Raw genomic sequence first — 21,883 nt, 5'->3', positions numbered from 1 at the left:
AGTATGGAAATAACGGTAACGGTGGCAAAAGTAATATTTTTGGGTTTTGTAGTGATTGTAACAGTAGCAACGGAAAAGTAAATAAGCGAATAACAATATGTGAAAAGCTCGTAGGCATTGGATCGGTGATGGAGAATTATGCCGGATGCGGTTCATATGTAACAGTCATAACATAGGGTGACACAGAACTAGCTCCAATTCATCAATGTAATGTAGGCATGTATTCCGAATATAGTCATACGTGCTTATGGAAAAGAACTTGCATGACATCTTTTGTCCTACCCTCCCATGGCAGCGGGGTCCTAATGGAAACTAAGGGATATTAAGGCCTCCTTTTAATAGAGTACCGGACCAAAGCATTAACACATAGTGAATACATGAACTCCTCAAACTATGGTCATCACCGGGAGTGGTCCCGATTATAGTCACTTCGGGGTTGCCGGATCATAACACATAGTAGGTGACTATAGACTTGCAAGATAGGATCATGAACTCACATATATTCATGAAAACATAATAGGTTCAGATCTGAAATCATGGCACTCGGGCCCTAGTGACAAGCATTAAGCATAGCAAAGTCATAGCAACATCAATCTCAGAACATAGTGGATACTAGGGATCAAACCCTAACAAAACTAACTCGATTACATGATAAATCTCATCCAACCCATCACCGTCCAGCAAGCCTATGATGGAATTACTCACGCATGGCGGTGAGCATCATGAAATTGGTGATGGAGGATGGTTGGTGATGACGACGGCGACGGATTCCCCTCTCTGGAGCCCTGAACTGACTCCAGATCAGCCCTCCCGAGAGAGTTTAGGGCTTGGCGGTGGCTCCGTATCGTAAAACGCGATGAATCTATCTCTTTGATTTTTTTTCTCCCCGAACACGAATATATGGAGTTGGAGTTGAGGTCGGTGGAGCTCCAGGGGGCCCACGAGGCAGGGGGCGCGCCTCCCACCCTCGTGGAAAGGGTGCGGGCCCCCTGGCCTTGATTCTTTCGCCAGTATTTTAATTATTTCCAAAAATAATCTCCGTGAAGTTCCAGTTCATTCCGAGAACTTTTTGTTTCTGCACAAAGATAACACCATGGCAATTCTGCTGAAAACAGCGTCAGTCCGGGTTAGTTCCATTCAAATCATGCAAGTTAGAGTCCAAAACAAGGGCAAAAGTGTTTGGAAAAGTAGATACGACGGAGACGTATCAAATCGCCATGCTGCCCATCAATCAGATCGATTTGGAAGGTTCTTGAATCTGGCCAGACCAAATTACGCAGTTGCCGCGGGATCCGTGATTCCTTGAATGGAAACGACGATGAACCTTCCAGATCGGTGAGGATTTGGGTATTTTTCTTCCAGATCGATTGCAGCACGATGAACCTTCTTCAAGTCAAAGATAGAAAGATGATAGAGGAGAGGACACATGTAGATGCGGGGGAAGAGGAAAGACAGTGGTAGGCTCGGCCGACAACATGCCAATGGGTTGCGTAGCGGAGATTGATTGCGTTCTGGGCATACCACACGGAAGAGTTTTGTAAGGAGGGTTCCATGTGGAATAGCCGGGCAGAACTCTTTGAAGTATACTCATCATTTTTTGCGGGGGAGGTATACTTATCTAATGGCTGTAATTACTTAATATATAGATCACATGGACAATTACCTAGTTTTCTAGGGTTAAACATGGAGCCTCGATTAGTGCTTCCAATTAATAAATATAAGATATAAGATATACGATGATTTGATAAAAACCAAGAGTTAGGATTCCATAAATGAAATTTGGTCGATTGGGGGTAGGGTATGGAACCCCCCTTATACCATAGTTTAGTTGCAAACATACACCGAAAGAGAGCATATATTTGAAGATACCTCTCAAGCATTATGGAGCTACACCATGACCATGTCTGCACATACCATTCTGAGCAGAGCCTTGCAGAGTGCAATCACCATTGCCGCTTGGAACACATAAAATCCAACATTGACATTGTTTATCCCACGATTTATGTTGCTACATCGGTCTCATGGTGAACTGCGGTATAGTGATTACGTAAACGTAAGACAATCGAGGCACTTTTAGTAAACAAAGACATGAGAGGCACGAGAAGTGCCACAAATACAAAGCTACATTGCGAAGGGAGATGATAGGAATGGAGTAGCTCCTTGCATAAAAGAGAGATCAACCACTATGATGTATGGCTCTATCGGCCACTCAAGTTTGGAGAATATGAAGAGAATGTCAAAATCCGTCAATGCATATTGATCCCTTGATCGAGTGCAACTAGAAAAAAATGAAGAGGAAGTGCAATAGTGGAGGAGATAAAGGATATTGTCGACAATATGCTGCTCTACGCAAAAGTAGTGAAAAATAATAATGACATGGCTTCACCAAATTTCTAAAAGAAGCAGATCATAAGCATATGCATGAGCAGAATACTAACTCATAAATGTTTTTTTGGTAAGAAACAAGTATACACTTTATGTAGTTCATTCAACAGCATTTTCACAACTTCATCATGTGTTTCAACTATATTTTTCATGTGTTTCAACTACATATATCACTCGTTCAACAACAATGTTTCAACTGCATCGCATGTTTCAGTTGCACTTTCAAAACTGCATCGCCTATTGCTACACTATATGAATTGCGATGTTTGCAACACAACTATATTTTTTTCAACTGCACTTATTCAACTCTATCAACTGAAGCTCAAGTGTATCTCAACTAGTACAATAAAGTAACCGCCTAATTAACCATTCCTTTTTCATTTTAGCTGATTTGTTGGCCACCCTTTTCCCTCCTCTAGTGGTTTCCTCTTCCTACTGACCCATTCGTATCGTCGGCAGGACCGTCGCCTCCACCCTAACTCACAATGTTGCCACTCGTTGCCTCACTACCCTTTCTTGTCCGATCTGCTGCTGCTCATGCCTTCCCTCTAATTCCCCCCCACCGTGCCATGTATTCTATAATTGACGACCACACACCTCTCAATCTGAACCTATCAACCCACTGCTAGTTCTCCATGGAGATGCCGAGGCTAGCAGCGTCGTTTCTGTCTCGAGCACATTAGAGATGTCGCGGCTGGCCATCTCACCTTTGCAATTGCCTCATTTTCTACCTCTTCTCTACCGAAACAATTTCCCACGGATTAGCAAACTTGAAGAAATTAATGTACTTCCCCAAATGGACCACATAAAGTACCTTTACAAAATACTCAAATCAAACAAAGTACATAAGCACAACACACATATAATCTCATTGTTCTCCTTAGACATGAAATCCTATGGGGACATGTATGTCTCACTTGAATCTAGTTAGTCAATTGAGGGTGACCACCTCCCGGTCCTACGAGGCAAACTCCCTCGAGGCCATCTGCACCACGTCGATGTCATCAGGGTCGCTACCGCTACCACTACCTCCAGCAGGGCCGCTCGGACCAGCCACGTCCATGCCGTAGTAGTAGGACCAATCGCCATCTCCACCACCCACGTTGCCCAGTTGGCTATTGGCGAAGGAATCACTGTGCATCTCTGCCACCGCTTTCAGGTTGCTTGCCGGGAGGGTATGTTGTCCAGTGAACACAGACATGTTCATGCTCCCATCGGGCGCCTGTTGGATGTCTTGCTCACAAACCATCTGCATCGGCGACAAACCGTAGGACATGTGGTGGTTCAGGTGCGCGTTGGGAGGGATGTAGTATGAGTACCCCTCGTTTTTTCCATCAGCGACATTCAAATATGGCGCCCAGTATTGCATGTTGGCCGGGTTTGGGTGGTAGTACATACCAGTCATGGCCGGATTGGGGTAGGTCTGGTGTGCCTGCATGGTAGGGGCGGTGATGACAGCAGCGTCTCTTTCGGCCATCCCCATCCGCCCACCGTGCTCTTGGTCATGATACAACGGTGACATTGGAGGTGTCTCCGTGGGTGATCCGGTGTGCAGCTCCAGGCTACGGATGTACTCCGCAAGAAGGGAGAGCTGGCCAGGTGGTGGCTGCTCGCTGTTCCTCTTCTTGAGTTGGCGCTTTGAGTTCAGACTGCGCTTGGTGGCATTGTAGTGGTTCTTGATGGCGTTCGCCGGCCGACCAGAGAGTAGTCGGGCGATCATTGACGAGCGGTTCCCCCAGGTCTGATGCAACTCGATCAGCTCCATGTCTTCCGCGTCGGTCCAGATTTTCATCTGCAAGGGAAGTATTCATGAGTTAATTATTTATGGCATAACATTCAATTGAAGTACAATTGAACACACCACAACACACCGAAAGTAGTATCTACTACCTTTACTTTTTTTAACGCAACACAACACTCATGTGCACAGAAGCATTATTTAATTAGAAGTCAGCCGAGAGTCATTTTTCTACCATGCATGGAAATGCCGTGCATGCATCCACCGTTCGTCGTTGCTTTTAGATTTATCTTACCTTTTTTGGTTGTTGGCAAAATTTGTGTTGTTCAAGAGTACCAAAATTTTATTAAAACATTTATCTTGTTTCGAAGTGCATCATAATGATTTCTTGTGTACCAACAAATAAGAATGCACTTGGTTCATATTAGATTTGCCGATGTTGAAACAAAAGAAAAACTAATGCAACACTCTGAAACAAGATAAAATTTGCCAAGATCAGAAAACATAGCGAGAATATCAAAATATCTTAGCAATCTATTGGTTAGAGACTTCCAACTAAGCAATGCTCTCATAAAATTGATCTATGCCATATATAAATTGATGAAATGGTGGAATGAGCCTGATAGAAAAAATGGAAAGAAAAAGTTAGTATGTGAATAATTATTTGGAGAGGATCGAACCATACAAAAAATGGCATGTCTTATTCGTTTTGCGGATATCTTATTAAAAATTTCACATATTTTGCGTGTGCTACAATTTTGGGAATCAATATTGTGAAATTTGTGGTGCCCAAGATTTACGAAACTTTCAGAAAAAAAATCCAGTTAGCAATATCAATTATGCCACAAGTGCAAGTGTCATTTTTATGTATAGGTTTTGTGCTCTTTTCGTTGGAACAACGAAAAGTATTTACCTTTTTATTGATTAACAAGAGAAGTTCGTAGAATAACAACCACAAAGACACCAAATTACTCTCCTACATTACATTACTCAAATGCTTAGCCCCCAAAATAGCCCAAAGAGGCGCCTCATCTTGGATGAGGCGAACAATGACTGCCATCGGCATCACTTTATTTCGAAAGACACACGCGTTCCTTTCCTTAGAAATCTCCCATCGAACAAGAAGGAGCAAAGAATATAGAGATTTCCTCGGCTGCAAATTATTGAGGAGGACTTCTTTCCACCAAGACTACTTCATCTCAAAACGATGACAAAGCATCATACTAGCATGAAGACCAAGATAAGAGATCATGTCATTCCATACTTGAGGCAAGAACTGATACTTGATGACGAGGTGAGCCACTAATTCTTGCACTTGGTTGCAAAGAGGGCACCAGTCGCAATTTGGTCACTCTCAACGTTGCAACCTCTGTCGTTCAATCCTATTTTCGATGGATAACCAAGCAAAGAACTTACATTTTAGGATGCCCAAACCTTCCAAGCCGTGGCATGCAAGTTGGATCAGATGAGGCCAGTGAACTGGGCCTTGTAAGCCGACGAGGTGGTATAATTCCCATCGTTGGTCAGCTTTCTCATGGTTGTATCTTAAATGTCCAGTTGGATGACGACATGAACTGGCAAGTTTGTCTTACAAAATGATGAATTATTGGATGTGCTCTAGCTTGAGGCCTCCTTGACTACCAGTCTGTAGAACCCAAAACTTATCTCTTAAAACCTTGTCCATAATGCCACCTTTCTTGTGCGATATCTTTATGCATCAGTCCCACCAGCCATGATGACTCCCAAAATTTCGCTTTAGTTCTCTCACCATTCATACCTAAGTGGCCGCCACTAATAGAACACTTCATCATTGTTACATGACATCCTCACCCTCTGTGGGTCATCCTAGTCAAGCCGTAACCTTAGTAAGCAAAGCATGATCGCAAACTTCCAAGATTAAGAATTTTTGGGCCAACAAACTCCCCCACCTTGCAAAGTTGCTCCCAGTTAACTTTGCACTTGCCTTCGGTCACTTTGTCTATCCTCGTCCAAAGATAGGCACACCTCAAGCTATCAATCTTCTTAAAAACCTCCATGAGGAGGCAAAATGGTGTAAGATGGTGTATGGCCATAACTGTGAGCACCGCCTTGATCAAGACCATTCAACCCGCGGTATCAAAATGTTTCCCTCTCCAAGGTGCTAAATTCCCAGTGGCTTAATCTTCAAAGTGTTGCAAGTATACCATCCTTAATATTTTGACCATGAGGGTGGTGCAAGGTAACATATGGGGAAGGATCAGAACCATGTCGGGAAAGACTAGAGTATGTCATCAAGGTTGGTGTTATTGAAGGAAATATGCCCTAGAGGCAATAATAAAGTATTATTTATTTCCTTATATCATGATAAATGTTTATTATTCATGCTAGAATTATATTAACCGGAAACATAATACATGTGTGAATACATAGACAAACAGAGTGTCACTAGTATGCCTCTACTTGACTAGCTCGTTAATCAAAGATGGTTATGTTTCCTAGCCATAGACATGAGTTGTCATTTGATTAACGGGGTCACCTCATTAGGAGAATGACGTGATTGACTTGACCCATTCCGTTAGCTTAGCACCCGATCGTTCAGTATGTTGCTATTGCTTTCTTCATGACTTATACATGTTCCTATGACTATGAGATTATGCAACTCCCGTTTACCGGAGGAACACTTTGTGTGCTACCAAACGTCACAACGTAAATGGGTGATTATAAAGGTGCTCTACAGGTGTCTCCAAAGGTACTTGTTGGGTTGGCGTATTTCGAGATTAGGATTTGTCACTCCAATTGTCGGAGAGGTATCTCTGGGCCCACTCGGTAATGCACATCACTATAAGCCTTGCAAGCATTGTGACTAATGAGTTAGTTGCGGGATGATCAGTTACGGAACGAGTAAAGAGACTTGCCGGTAACGAGATTGAACTAGGTATCGAGATACCGACGATCAAATCTCAGGCAAGTAACATACCGGTGACAAAGGGAACAACGTATGTTGTTATGCGGTCTGACCGATAAAGATCTTCGTAGAATATGTGGGAGCCAATATGGGAATCCAGGTCCCGCTATTGGTTATTGACCGGAGACGTGTCTCGGTCATGTCTACATAGTTCTCGAACCCGTAGGGTCCGCACGCTTACCGTTACGATGACAGTTTTATTGAGTTTTGATGTACCGAAGGAGTTTGGAGTCCCGGATGAGATCGGGGATATGACGAGGAGTCTCGAAATGGTCGAGACGTAAAAATCGATATATTGGACGACTATATTCGGACTTCGGAAATGTTCCGAGTGATTCGGGTATTTTTCGGAGTACCGGAGAGTTACGGGAATTCGTATTGGGCCTTAATGGGCCATACGGGAAAGGAGAGAAAGGCCTCAAAAGGTGGCCGCACCCTCCCCATGGTCTGGTCCGAATTGGACTAGGGAAGGGGGGCACACCCTTCCTTCTTTCTCCTTTCCCCTTCCCTTCTCCTACTCCCACAAGGAAAGGAGGAGTCCTACTCCCGGTGGGAGTAGGACTCCCCCCTATGGCGCGCCTCTCCCCTTGGCCGGCTGCCTCCCCCTTGCTCCTTTATATACGGGGGCAGGGGGGCACCCCAGAGACACAACAATTGATCCTTGAGATCTCTTAGCCGTGTGCGGTGCCCCCCTCCACCATATTACACCTCGATAATACCGTTGCGGAGCTTAGGCGAAGCCCTGCGTCGGTGGAACATCATCATCGTCACCACGCCGTCGTGCCGACGAAACTCTCCCTCAACACTCGGCTGGATCGGAGTTCGAGGGACGTCATCGAGCTGAACGTGTGTAGAACTCGGAGGTGCCGTACGTTCGGTACTTGATCGGTCGGATCGTGAAGACGTACGACTATATCAACCGCGTTGTGATAACGCTTCCGCTGTCGGTCTACGAGGGTACGTGGACAACACTCTCCCCTCTCGTTGCTATGCATCACCATGATCTTGCGTGTGCGTAGGATTTTTTTTTGAAATTACTACGTTCCCAACAGTGGCATCCGAGCCTGGTTTTATGCGTTGATGCTATGCACGAGTAGAACACAAGTGAGTTGTGGGCGATATAAGTCATACTTTGGTTCAGCAGTATTGTGAGATGAAGCGGCCCGGACCGACATTACGCGTACGCTTACGCGAGACTGGTTTCACCGTTGCGAGCACTCGTTGCTTAAAGGTGACTGGCGGGTGTCTGTCTCTCTCACTTTAGTTGAACCGAGTATGGCTACGCCCGGTCCTTGCGAAGGTTAAAACAGCACCAACTTGACAAATTATCGTTGTGGTTTTGATGCGTAGGTAAGAACGGTTCTTGCTAAGCCCGTAGCAGCCACGTAAAAGTTGCAACAACAAAGTAGAGGACGTCTAACTTGTTTTTGCAGGGCATGTTGTGATGTGATATGGTCAAGACATGATGTGATATAATTTGTTGTATGAGATGATCATGTTTTGTAACCGAGTTATCGGCAACTGGCAGGAGCCATATGGTTGTCGTTTTATTGTATGCAATGCAATCGCCATGTAATGCTTTACTTTATCACTAAGCGGTAGCGATAGTCGTAGAAGCATAAGATTGACGAGACGACAACGATGCTATGATGGAGATCAAGGTGTCGCGCCGGTGACGATGGTGATCATGACGGTGCTTCGGAGATGGAGATCACAAGCACGGTGCTTCGGAGATGGAGATCACAAGCACAAGATGATGATGGCCATATCATATCACTTATATTGATTGCATGTGATGTTAATCCTTTATGCATCTTATCTTGCTTTGTTTGACGGTAGCATTATAAGATGATCCTTCACTAAATTATCAAAGTATAAGTGTTCTCCCTGAGTATGCACCGTTGCGAAAGTTCTTCGTGCTGAGACACCACGTGATGATCGGGTGTGATAAGCTCTACGTTCAAATACAACGGGTGCAAAACAGTTGCACACGCGGAGTACTCAGGTTAAACTTGATGAGCCTAGCATATAACAGATATGGCCTCGGAACACGGAGACCGAAAGGTCGAGCGTGAATCATATAGTAGATATGATCAACATAGTGATGTTCACCATTGAAACTACTCCATCTCATGTGATGATCGGACATGGTTTAGTTGCTTTGGATCACGTAATCACTTAGATGATTAGAGGGATGTCTATCTAAGTGGGAGTTCTTAAGTAATATGATTAATTGAACTTAAATTTATCATGAACTTAGTCCTGATAGTATTTTGCAAATTATGTTGTAGATCAATAGCTCGCGTTGTTGCTTCCCTGTGTTTATTATTGATATGTTCCTAGAGAAAAATTATGTTGAAAGATGTTAGTAGCAAAGATGCGGATTGGATCCGTGATCTGAGGATTATCCTCATTGCTGCACAGAAGAATTATGTCCTTGATGCACCGCTAGGTGACAGACCTATTGCAGGAGTAGATGCAGACGTTATGAACGTTTGGCTAGCTCAATATGATGACTACTTGATAGTTTAGTGCACCATGCTTAACGGCTTAGAATCGGGACTTCAAAGACGTTTTGAACGTCATGGACCATATGAGATGTTCCAAGAGTTGAAGTTAATATTTCAAGCAAATGCCCGAATTGAGAGATTTGAAGTCTCCAATAAGTTCTTTAGCTGCAAGATGGAAGAGAATAGTTCTGTCAGTGAGCATATACTCAAAATGTCTGGGTATAACAATCACTTAATTCAACTGGGAGTTAATCTTCCGGATGATAGCGTTATTGACAGAATTCTTCAATCACTGCCACCAAGCTACAAGAGCTTCGTGATGAACTATAATATGCAAGGGATGAGTAAGACAATTTCCGAGCTCTTCGCAATGCTAAAGGCTGCGGAGGTAGAAATCAAAAAGGAGCATCAAGTGTTGATGGTCAATAAGACCACCAGTTTCAAGAAAAAGGGTAAAGGGAAGAAGAAAGGGAACTTCAAGAAGAACAGCAAACAAGTTGCTGCTCAGGAGAAGAAACCCAAGTCTGGACCTAAGCCTGAAACTGAGTGCTTCTACTGCAAGCAAACTGGTCACTGGAAGCGGAACTGCCCAAAGTATTTGGCGGATAAGAAGGATGGCAAGGTGAACAAAGGTATATGTGATATACATGTTATTGATGTGTACCTTACTAATGCTCGCAGTAGCACCTGGGTATTTGATACTGGTTCTGTTGCTAATATTTGCAACTTGAAACAGGGGCTACGGATTAAGCGAAGATTGGCTAAGGACGAGGTGATGATGCGCGTGGGAAATGGTTCCAAAGTCGATGTGATCGCGGTCGGCACGCTACCTCTACATCTACCTTCGGGATTAGTTTTAGACCTAAATAATTGTTATTTGGTGCCAGCGTTGAGCATGAACATTATATCTAGATCTTGTTTGATGCGAGACGGTTATTCATTTAAATCAGAGAATAATGGTTGTTCTATTTATATGAGTAATATCTTTTATGGTCATGCACCCTTGAAGAGTGGTCTACTTTTGTTGAATCTCGATAGTAGTGATACACATATTCATAATATTGAAACCAAAAGATGTAGAGTTGATAATGATAGTGCAACTTATTTGTGGCACTGCCGTTTAGGTCATATCGGTGTAAAGCGCATGAAGAAACTCCATACTGATGGACTTTTGGAACCACTTGATTATGAATCACTTGGTACTTGCGAACCGTGCCTCATGGGCAAGATGACTAAAACACCGTTCTCCGGAACTATGGAGAGAGCAACAGATTTGTTGGAAATCATACATACAGATGTATGTGGTCCGATGAATGTTGAGGCTCGTGGCGGATATCGTTATTTTCTCACCTTCACAGATGATTTAAGCAGATATGGGTATATCTACTTAATGAAACATAAGTCTGAAACATTTGAAAAGTTCAAAGAATTTCAGAGTGAAGTTGAAAATCATCGTAACAAGAAAATAAAGTTTCTACGATCAGATCGTGGAGGAGAATATTTGAGTTACGAGTTTGGTCTACATTTGAAACAATGCGGAATAGTTTCGCAACTCACGCCACCCGGAACACCACAGCGTAATGGTGTGTCCGAACGTCATAATCGCACTTTACTAGATATGGTGCGATCTATGATGTCTCTTACTGATTTACCGCTATCGTTTTGGGGTTATGCTTTAGAGACGGCTGCATTCACGTTAAATAGGGCACCATCAAAATCCGTTGAGACGGCGCCTTATGAATTGTGGTTTGGCAAGAAACCAAAGTTGTCGTTTCTTAAAGTTTGGGGCTGCGATGCTTATGTGAAGAAACTTCAACCTGATAAGCTCGAACCCAAATCGGAGATGTGTCTTCATAGGATACCCAAAGGAGACTGTTGGGTATACCTTCTATCACAGATCTGAAGGCAAAACTTTTGTTGCTAAATTCGAAAATTTTCTAGAGAAGGAGTTTCTCTCGAAAGAAGTGAGTGGGAGGAAAGTAGAACTTGATGAGGTAACTACACCTGCTCCCTTATTGGAAAGTAGTTCATCACAGAAACCAGTTTCTGAGACACCTACACCAATTAGTGAGGAAGTTAATGATGATGATCATGAAACTTCAGATCAAGTTATTACTGAACCTCGTAGATCAACCAGAGTAAGATCCGCACCAGAGTGGTACGGTAATCCTGTTCTGGAAGTTATGTTACTAGACCATGACGAACCTACGAACTATGAAGAAGCGATGGTGAGCCCAGATTCCGCAAAATGGCTTGAGGCCATGAAATCTGAGATGGGATCCATGTATGAGAACAAAGTATGGACTTTGGTTGACTTGCCCAATGATCGGCAAGCCATTGAAAATAAATGGATCTTCAAGAAGAAGACTGACGCTGATGGTAATGTTACTGTCTATAAAGCTCGACTTGTTGCGAAAGGTTTTCGACAAGTTCAAGGGATTGACTACGATGAGACCTTCTCACCCGTAGCGATGCTTAAGTCTGTCCGAATCATGTTAGCAATTGCCGCATTTTATGAAATATGGCAAATGGATAAACAAAACTGCATTCCTTAATGGATTTATTAAAGAAGAGTTGTATATGATGCAACCAGGAGGTTTTTTCAATCCTAAAGGTGCTAACAAAATATGCAAGCTCCAGCGATCCATCTATGGACTGGTGCAAGCATCTCGGAGTTGGAATATACACTTTGATAAGTTGATCAAAAGATATAGTTTTATACAGACTTGCGGTGAAGCCTGTATTTACAAGAAAGTGAGTGGGAGCACTACAACATTTCTGATAAGTATATGTGAATGACATATTGTAGATCGGAAATAATGTAGAATTATTCTGCAAAGCATAAAGGAGTGTTTGAAAGGAGTTTTTCAAAGAAAGACCTCGGTGAAGCTGCTTACATATTGAGCATCAAGATCTATAGAGATAGATGAAGGCGCTTGATAAGTTTTTTCAATGAGTACATACCTTAACAAGATTTTGAAGTAGTTCAAAATAGAACAGTCAAAGAAAGAGTTCTTGCCTGTGTTACAAGGTGTGAAATTGAGTAAGACTCAAAGCCCGACCACGACAGAAGATAGAAAGAGAATGAAAGTCATTCCCTATGCCTTGGCCATAGGTTCTATAAAGTATGCCATGCTGTGTACCAGATCTATTGTATACCCTACACTGATTTTGGCAAGGGAGTACAATAGTGATCTAGGAGTAGATCACTGGACAACGGACAAAATTATCCTTAATGGAATAAGGATATGTTTCTCGATTATGGAAGTGACAAAAGGTTCGTCGTAAAGGGTTACGTCGATGCAAGTTTTGACACTAATCTAGATGACTCTAAGTCTCGGTCTAGATACATATTGATAGTGGGAGCAATTAGCTAAGAGTAGCTCCGTGCAGAGCATTGTAAACATAGAAATTTGCAAAATACTTACGGATCTGAATATGACAGACCCGTTGACTAAAATTATCTCACAATCAAAACATGATCACACCTTAGTACTCTTTGGGTGTTAATCACATAGCGATGTGAACTAGATTATTGACTCTAGTAAACCCTTTGAGTGTTGGTCACATAGAGATGTGAACTATGGGTGTTAATCACATGGTGATGTGAATTATTAATGTTAAATCACATGGCGATGTGAACTAGATTATTGACTCTAGTGCAAGTGGGATACTGAAGGAAATATGCCCTAGAGGCAATAATAAAGTATTATTTATTTCCTTATATCATGATAAATGTTTATTATTCATGCTAGAATTATATTAACCGGAAACATAATACATGTGTGAATACATAGACAAACAGAGTGTCACTAGTATGCCTCTACTTGACTAGCTCGTTAATCAAAGATGGTTATGTTTCCTAGCCATAGACATGAGTTGTCATTTGATTAACGGGGTCACCTCATTAGGAGAATGACGTGATTGACTTGACCCATTCCGTTAGCTTAGCACCCGATCGTTCAGTATGTTGCTATTGCTTTCTTCATGACTTATACATGTTCCTATGACTATGAGATTATGCAACTCCCGTTTACCGGAGGAACACTTTGTGTGCTACCAAACGTCACAACGTAAATGGGTGATTATAAAGGTGCTCTACAGGTGTCTCCAAAGGTACTTGTTGGGTTGGCGTATTTCGAGATTAGGATTTGTCACTCCAATTGTCGGAGAGGTATCTCTGGGCCCACTCGGTAATGCACATCACTATAAGCCTTGCAAGCATTGTGACTAATGAGTTAGTTGCGGGATGATGTGTTACGGAACGAGTAAAGAGACTTGCCGGTAACGAGATTGAACTAGGTATCGAGATACCGACGATCAAATCTCGGGCAAGTAACATACCGGTGACAAAGGGAACAACGTATGTTGTTATGCGGTCTGACCGATAAAGATCTTCGTAGAATATGTGGGAGCCAATATGGGCATCCAGGTCCCGCTATTGGTTATTGACCGGAGACGTGTCTCGGTCATGTCTACATAGTTCTCGAACCCGTAGGGTCCGCACACTTAACGTTACGATGACAGTTTTATTGAGTTTTGATGTACCGAAGGAGTTCGGAGTCCCGGATGAGATCGGGGATATGACGAGGAGTTTCGAAATGGTCGAGACGTAAAAATCGATATATTGGACGACTATATTCGGACTTCGGAAAGGTTCCGAGTGATTCGGGTATTTTTCGGAGTACCGGAGAGTTACGGGAATTCGTATTGGGCCTTAATGGGCCATACGGGAAAGGAGAGAAAGGCCTCAAAAGGTGGCCGCACCCCTCCCCATGGTCTGGTCCGAATTGGACTAGGGAAGGGGGCGCACCCTTCCTTCTTTCTCCTTTCCCCTTCCCTTCTCCTACTCCCACAAGGAAAGGAGGAGTCCTACTCCCGGTGGGAGTAGGACTCCCCCCTATGGCGCGCCTCTCCCCTTGGCCGGCTGCCTCCCCCTTGCTCCTTTATATACGGGGGCAGGGGGGCACCCCAGAGACACAACAATTGATCCTTGAGATCTCTTAGCTGTGTGCGGTGCCCCCCTCCACCATATTACACCTCGATAATACCGTTGCGGAGCTTAGGCGAAGCCCTGCGTCGGTGGAACATCATCATCGTCACCACGCCGTCGTGCTGACGAAACTCTCCCTCAACACTCGGCTGGATCGGAGTTCGAGGGACATCATCGAGCTGAACGTGTGTAGAACTCGGAGGTGCCGTACGTTCGGTACTTGATCGGTTGGATCGTGAAGACGTACGACTACATCTACCGCGTTGTGATAACGCTTCCGCTGTCGGTCTACGAGGGTACGTGGACAACACTCTCCCCTCTCGTTGCTATGCATCACCATGATCTTGCGTGTGCGTAGGAATTTTTTTGAAATTACTACGTTCCCAACAGTTATTGCACCAGATAGGTGCAACATGGATCTTTCTACAATTTGTAACAAGGCTAATAGTATATCCAGAAGAGGCAATCGTGGTGAGGAATCAGACTTCTTGCTTGATGGAACATAAAACAACCACATCGTCAAGGTAAAGGGAACCACGAATGCTCGTGTGATGCCCACCAAGAGGATGAGGTTTTCCTTAGGTCATATAATTGCTAAATATATGGTGCAACACGTCAATGGAGAGCTCAAAGAGCAAATGGGACAATGCACCCCTGAAAATGTCCACAACCATGCTTGATCTAGTCCTCGGCAATCCCATTGAGGAAAACTCGAGAAGAAGTCAAGGAGGGGAGGGTCGAGATCCATCCCCGGATGTGGCCTTGGAAGCCATGGTGACTAAACATTTATGTAAAATGTCCCCACCTAAAGTAATCCAAGGCCTTCTTTACGTTGAGCTTGAAGAGGAGCATGTGTGTATTGATGTGGTAAAAATCTTCTAGCCACATTGGGCACATAAATGAAGTTATCATGGATTCTTCTCATCTTAATGAAAGAAATTTGTGCATGTGCAGAACCAACCTCATGCAAAGAGTTTTGTCAATGAGCTTGGCCACTCCATGCATAAGGCTAATAAGCCCAAAATACTGATTCAGTGAACAAGGGATCAGGTTGTGGGAACCAAGGCACCAATCTCGAGGATCACAGGTCTTAAAGAGAGAGATGCTAACACTTGTTACTGTCACCCGAGGATCAATGGGCGGAGGAGGAAAAATCTTATACATTGTCTCAAACATGGGAGTGACTGGGTGATGGATCATGAATGCATCATTAGGTGAACCAAGGGACCAGGTTGTCCCCGTGACATACTCACTCGTCGGCGATGGCATCACATGGCCACCTTTGCCATAATTCTCCATCAAAGCATCCTCCATACTATATTCATTCACCAGGCGGTTCATCCAAAAATCTGTATTGCTGAAGAGAGATGGGCAATATGTTTCAACACTTCCCCTCACGTCTAGGCTATTTTAGTCCTTAGGCGTGGGATCGATGTAGGCCGCAGAGTCTTTACTAATACTATGTTAGTAGGGTCTTGAACTTGAGACCTCTTGGCTCGGATACCATATTGAACTCATGCTCCACCAGCACATCCAGAAAACCGAACCGGTTGAGAGAGATGGGCAATATATTTCTACACTCCACAATCGTCGTCAAATCTTAGTCAAGTTTGAAAAGCGTCTGGAGCGCGACGCTATGTCTGGTAGACTCTCCTAGAACAGAGCCACAAAGATTCAACCTCTTCCTCTTTGACTTGTTCAACCTCACCAATGACTCCCATCCGTTGGTAGAGAAGCCTCTGCAGGAGCTGGGCAATGGGAATGACCCTATTCTTGGCATGCAAGCATGGGCTATGCTGACTTGTCGAAGTCGGTGACCTTCACGAGTGTCTCCCTCCTTGTTGTGGGTGACTAGGGCGGAGTGGAGCTAGGAGCAGGGAGAATGGGAGGCAACACTGACACAAAAAGTGGCGCGCCAGGCGTTGGCCCTGCCGGGAGTGCAACTTGCATGCAAAGCATCCAATCATGTCATCATTGGGTTGTTGTGCAAGAGCACTGGGAATGCCGTGAAGCGAGGTATGAAGATGGGCATGCGGTTCTTCATCATGCCCAAAGAGGAACGGGGGTGGGGGTCGGTGCATGGGTTTATGCGTGCACAACTCATCATAGGGCTCATGGCAGTGGGTAGGGGGCTTGGTGCACGGGCTGGTGGCGTGCAAATTTCCCTCGGCGAAGGAGACTGCACCTGCATACCGAAGTAGGGTCCGCCTTGCGCAGTCAGTTCGGTCTGGAGGGAGTGGAGGGGAGCTAAATTTTGTTGCAGCCCACACATATCTCAAATGCTAACCCGGGAGCAGGAACATCTACTCATATTCACCAAATTCAGGAAAACCATAATAAATAAAAAGCAGCAATTCCACAAATAAACACCATCAAGTTTTTGGAACATGTGTATCATCCGACTATCAGCATGTGACTTATTTTATCTATATGATTGAACTAATAAAAGTACCACATCTCAAATGCAATTTGTGTGCTGGAACGACTCTTACATTAGGGAATACCCAATTGAGGCAAGCTGCAAATATGCAGCAGCAATAATTTGACAAATAACCAAGACAAAAAAAATTGGCAGTCTTATCTCTATTCGGGGAACATTCATGGGGACGAAATCCCAGCAAATTCCCCACATACCATAGGATCAAGATCTGATGCCGGCAGTTTATTTGATAAAAATGCACTAAAATAAACAAAATGCCATGCTTTTTGTTGTTGTTGTCAAAAATACCAACCCCGAACACTAAAACTACCAGCCCTGCCATTTGCAAATGCCATCCTGGACAACGAACGGTCCATGGCTATTGCGGTCCAAATTCGGTAATGTTTGGGCGATCACTTAGTGGCCAAGAATTTAAAAATTAGGACACACTATGTCAATTAGCAAATTTGGATATTTGTAAAAGTGCAAGTGTGATTTTTTATTAATGTATTGAACACAAAATTCACATACACATTTCAAATGCTAATGTGTGGGCAGGAACATCGGTCCCTATTAATTTCCCAAAATTACTTTTAGTGGTCTAAATGAAGAAAGTAATTACCACATTTACTGAGTAGACTAAATACATGCAATACTACTAACTATTTTTTCGGGAGTTAATACCCACTTCCGAATGGTGACCAAACTATAGGTGCAAATTTTGATGTATAATCATATGATTCAACTAAAGAAAGTACCTCATCTCAAATGCTAATTTGTGGGCTGGAACATCGACTCTTACTTTAGGGATACCAAATTGTCGCAAGTCACAAATAGGTAGAAGCAATAATTTGACAAATAATCAAGATAGTTTTTTAATTGGGTTATCACTTAGTGGCTAAGAATATTTTCTCTTCTCTACTACTTAAAAAGAACCTAATGTTCACATTTCACCCTCTCCTTTGTCAAACCTCTCTCTATATATAGTTCCCCCTTCCGTTCTCCTGTTTGATTTTTTCCTCGTATATATGATTTTTCTCTTAGATAATAATATATTTTGGCAAGTCAATAAATTATTACCAAATAAGTGATTAACAATAAGATGACATTTTGACTCCCATCTCTGATATTTCTCCTAAATAATATTTTCTTTGGTAGTTCTATAAATTCTTACCAAATAAGTGCTTAACAATAAGATGACAGGTAAATCATGATAATTGCATACAAAAACTTCCCAAGATTATAATAATAGATGTGCAATCACAGGCTAATCTATGAGAGTGTTTATACTCCTTTTGCAATGCACGGGCAATTATCTAGTTTAATAAAAAATGAGACACAATGTCAATTACTCCTTCGTTCACAAATATAAGATGTTCTAACTTTTTTTGAATTGTATGCATATAGATTTGTTTTAGCGTGTTTGTTCACTTATCCAGTCATCATTGCAGTCCATATTAAAATATCTAAAACATCTTACATTTGTAAATAGAGAGAGTAGTAAATTTGGATATTTGTACATGCAAGTGAGATTTTATTTATCTACGGATTGAACACAGAATCCTTGTACACGTTTCAAATGCTAATGTGTGGGCAGGAACATCAATCCCTATTAATTTAGAAAATTACTTCCCTACAAATTTCTTTCTTCAAAAAATTACTTGGGTGATCATTTACTAGCCTAAATGAAGAAATTAATTGCCACATTTACTCATTAGACTAAAGACATGCAAGACTACTAACTATTTATCCGGGAGTTAATACCCACTTCCAAATGGTGACGAATCAGATTAACGCAACGAAGAATTTCTTTTGTAAGCACACTCGATCATAGATCATCAAAATTCCCCAGATCAAGCTGCTAGAAAGGACTAGGGAGTTAAGAAATTTAGATCTTGCGAGATCACCTCAATGTTCAGGTCAAGTTGGTTGGTCCATCTCTCCCGGCACTGCTTCCCGCTCCGGCCAGGGAGGTACATCGCGATATTCGTCCACTTCCCTATGCCAAACTCATGCACCTTCGCCCTCAGCAGCCTGCAATAAAATCACAAAGAAAACTAACGATGTTGCCGCCAATGAAGGACAAAGAAAAAGGTTTGCAATTAGGGTTGGATTTTCTACATACGTGTCTTCCTCCACGGTCCACGACCCTCTGAACTGTCTCAGCTGCTGGCCGCTAGATCTGGCACGCGGCGGCCCCCGAGCAGGCGCCGCGATTGCCATAGGGACGTTGCTGCTCCCGTAGCCAGGGAAGCTGGTGGGATCCATCTCGCTGATGCAACCAGAAGCTCTTGATCTGGCGCCCGGGATGACGACCACCCCGACTGGAGCACCACCATCATTATGGACGAAGTATTGTGCAACACCGCCATGCCCGGAGCTCGTGTAGTGGTTCTCGGCCGCCGAGGCCGCCACGTCCCAGTCGAAACAGGCACTCCATTCAGCCATCGGTGCAGCCCCCGAGGTCGGATCAGAGCAATGGCAGCAGGAACACTTGCGGTAAAGATGGGGCAAGCAAAGCAAGAAGAAGTGGAGTAGTCTCTGGCTCTTCTGCGGGAGAAATGCCTGTGTCAGAGACGGGTCGATGGGTATGCGCCTGATATAGAAGGGGACGACGCCCATACCCCCATCGGCCCGTCCATTCCCCGCCCCCAGCTCCTCATCACGCGATCAGGAGGTGTCCCACATGGCAATAATGTTCCGACTACAGGTTTCCAAGTTTGCTGTAGACCCTATGCACCGGGCGTACGCAGTATGTGAAGAGGTTTGCATGGTCCAGGATGGGTCATACATGTCAGTATAGATATGCGAAGCGCAGCACCCGTGCCCGTATGGAGGTATGCGCTCAAATTCAGGGGAAACGGAACGCTTGTTGGCGTGCTTCGTGATCATTTGCAGCTAAGCACAGAGCGTGTTTAGATATAGCGTGATAAATGTTTCCTAAAATCTTGAAAGTGCCCACGCGATTTCTGGCTGAAACGAGTGGCCGGATGCTCGCCCCTCGATCAAACACGGCCCGGCCGGCAACAGTGCACACGCGATTTTATCCCAACCGTAGCGACCGTGTTAGGAGACAAACAGCCCAATCGATTCTTTTGTTGCATGGTAATATATGTCTTATTCACATCATAAAAATCAAAATACAAAGTCATGTAAGAATCGATATGACAAAACTAAAAATATAGCAAAACATTTCTGAGCTTGACACCAACGCCGTCACCTACCTCCGGCACCACACAACAGCCACCAAAGAAAAGAATGACAGTTCACCTCCATAGCTAATAGTAAAGCCCTTACCGTTGAACGAATCGGACCGGGGCAACACCCCGGACACGCCATCGAACTCCAGATCTCTTACCCCACCACGACTAATACGCCAAAGAAGGAAATCATACCTGCCATCCACGAACCACAAACTTAGCACTCGTTTCGTATTCCAAATGTCATCGATTCAGACCACAATTTGCATCCGCACCTGGACTACCCTCAATCACTATTCGCTTTGTTCGTGTCTCTCCCAAAAGAATTGTCCTAGGACTAGAACCCCATCCCAACCTCCCGAACGCAGCGCGCCTCCCGCCGCCGCCGGCCCCAGTGCGCCGGCCGTCGCGGCCCACACAGCCGGATACAACCTCCCATTGCCATCCTCCTCCCGGCCGGCGACCCACGCATCTGAGGTCCTCTGCACACTGCCACCCCGGTCCTGGTCCCTGGCGCGTCACTGCCCAAGGCCCTCTGCTGTCCTTCGCCCGGGGTTTCCGCGCGCCTCCTCCTGAGGTCGAGCAGGTGAGGCAGCTGGTGGCACTCTTGGATCTACGGATGGCTGTGTAGCTCACCCAGTCAGACTGCACATCTACTTGCAGATCTTCTTAGCCTGCCTTTAAGTCTTCGAGCTTGCCATGCATGTTCAGGGGGGAGTTGTACACCCACGCATTGAACTTCTGATTTCTTCTCGTTTCTCGACGAAGAAAATCACAGTCTTATTACTAGACTTTACAAACTCATTTCTTTTGATAGTCAGGATACTGGGTGGGTTAATCGGGAGAGACTGTTTTTCTTCTGTTTTGCGCTGCCGCTGCTTAAGAGTAGCAGATTTGGGCCTGCCTCATTCTGATTTGCCGAGACGACGGCCAGACAGGTGCATGCTGTCATTATACGGGTAGACTAGACCATTATGGCACGCGTTGCCGTGCCCGTCAATTTTGACAGTAAGATGGTAGGAGTTACAAAAATACAGAGAGGCATGCGTCGTGAGTTTTTAGTGCTTCAAATCATTCATTATTCTGAAGAAGACCATGGAAAGGAGCCAATGGACCAAATCCAGCCATTTAGAACAAGTGATATAACACCAAGAAATAAATTGGCTAACATTAGATCATATCTGGTTTTTGACATTAGACTCTCACAGTAAAACACAAAAGCGTAGCAGACATGACTTCTTTGGTATGTTCCACATCGATCTTTTGGAGCAAGTTCAACATAAGCTTAGGGATAATGATATACTTGGGAGTAGTAACTAATATAACTATTCAACAACCAATTTCTGTTCATCATACGTTTCTTACTTACAATCTTAACTTCATCATGAACAAAAAGAGTAGTGTGCTAGCCCTGTCAAGACACTTTCGGGAATTCTGAACAAATTGTATCAAATACTACAAATTAGTATAAATCTAATTCTGAAATTTAAAGATTACACAGTAGCAATCATGTCCCCAAACTGCAACAACTTGTCATTAGCATATGTGTCAACCTACCAGAACAGTCTAAGAAGTTATACCACAAGAAATTTAAGTTAAGCGACCATAGTACTTCATGATACGTTCCAATTTGCCTCGAGGCAACTGTAAATCTGGTCAGTGACTGGAGCGTATGGACGTCGAGGAAGATATCA

General features: G+C 43.8%; 1 protein-coding gene across 1 annotated transcript; it reads right to left on the bottom strand.

Annotated features, from left to right (window-relative positions):
* Nucleotides 1–3,176: 3,176 nt before the first annotated feature.
* On the bottom strand, nucleotides 3,177–19,437 carry LOC109774418 (uncharacterized). Its single transcript, XM_020333137.2, has 3 exons — nucleotides 19,115–19,437; nucleotides 18,897–19,023; nucleotides 3,177–4,177 (listed from the first exon to the last, which is right to left on the bottom strand). Exons 1-3 carry the CDS (start codon nucleotides 19,435–19,437, stop codon nucleotides 3,344–3,346), a joined length of 1,284 nt encoding a protein of 427 aa, XP_020188726.1. The 3' UTR covers nucleotides 3,177–3,343.
* Between the last annotated feature and the right edge of the window lie 2,446 nt (nucleotides 19,438–21,883).

The sequence above is a fragment of the Aegilops tauschii genome, chromosome 1, assembly GCF_002575655.3.
Source record: "Aegilops tauschii subsp. strangulata cultivar AL8/78 chromosome 1, Aet v6.0, whole genome shotgun sequence".
NCBI lineage: Eukaryota > Viridiplantae > Streptophyta > Magnoliopsida > Poales > Poaceae > Aegilops > Aegilops tauschii.
This window is presented reverse-complemented; position numbering and strand designations above follow the sequence as displayed.

What these genes read in the sequence shown, in the direction of transcription:
- LOC109774418 (XM_020333137.2), bottom strand. Translation starts at nt 19,437, where the DNA reads ATGGCTGAATGGAGTGCCTGTTTCGACTGGGACGTGGCGGCCTCGGCG. An exon ending in TGGACCGTGGAGGAAGACAC is followed by an intron (nt 19,024 to 19,114) that starts GTATGTAGAAAA and finishes ATTTTATTGCAG; the next exon opens with GCTGCTGAGGGCGAAGGTGC. An exon ending in AACTTGACCTGAACATTGAG is followed by an intron (nt 4,178 to 18,896) that starts GTGATCTCGCAA and finishes CTTCCCTTGCAG; the next exon opens with ATGAAAATCTGGACCGACGC.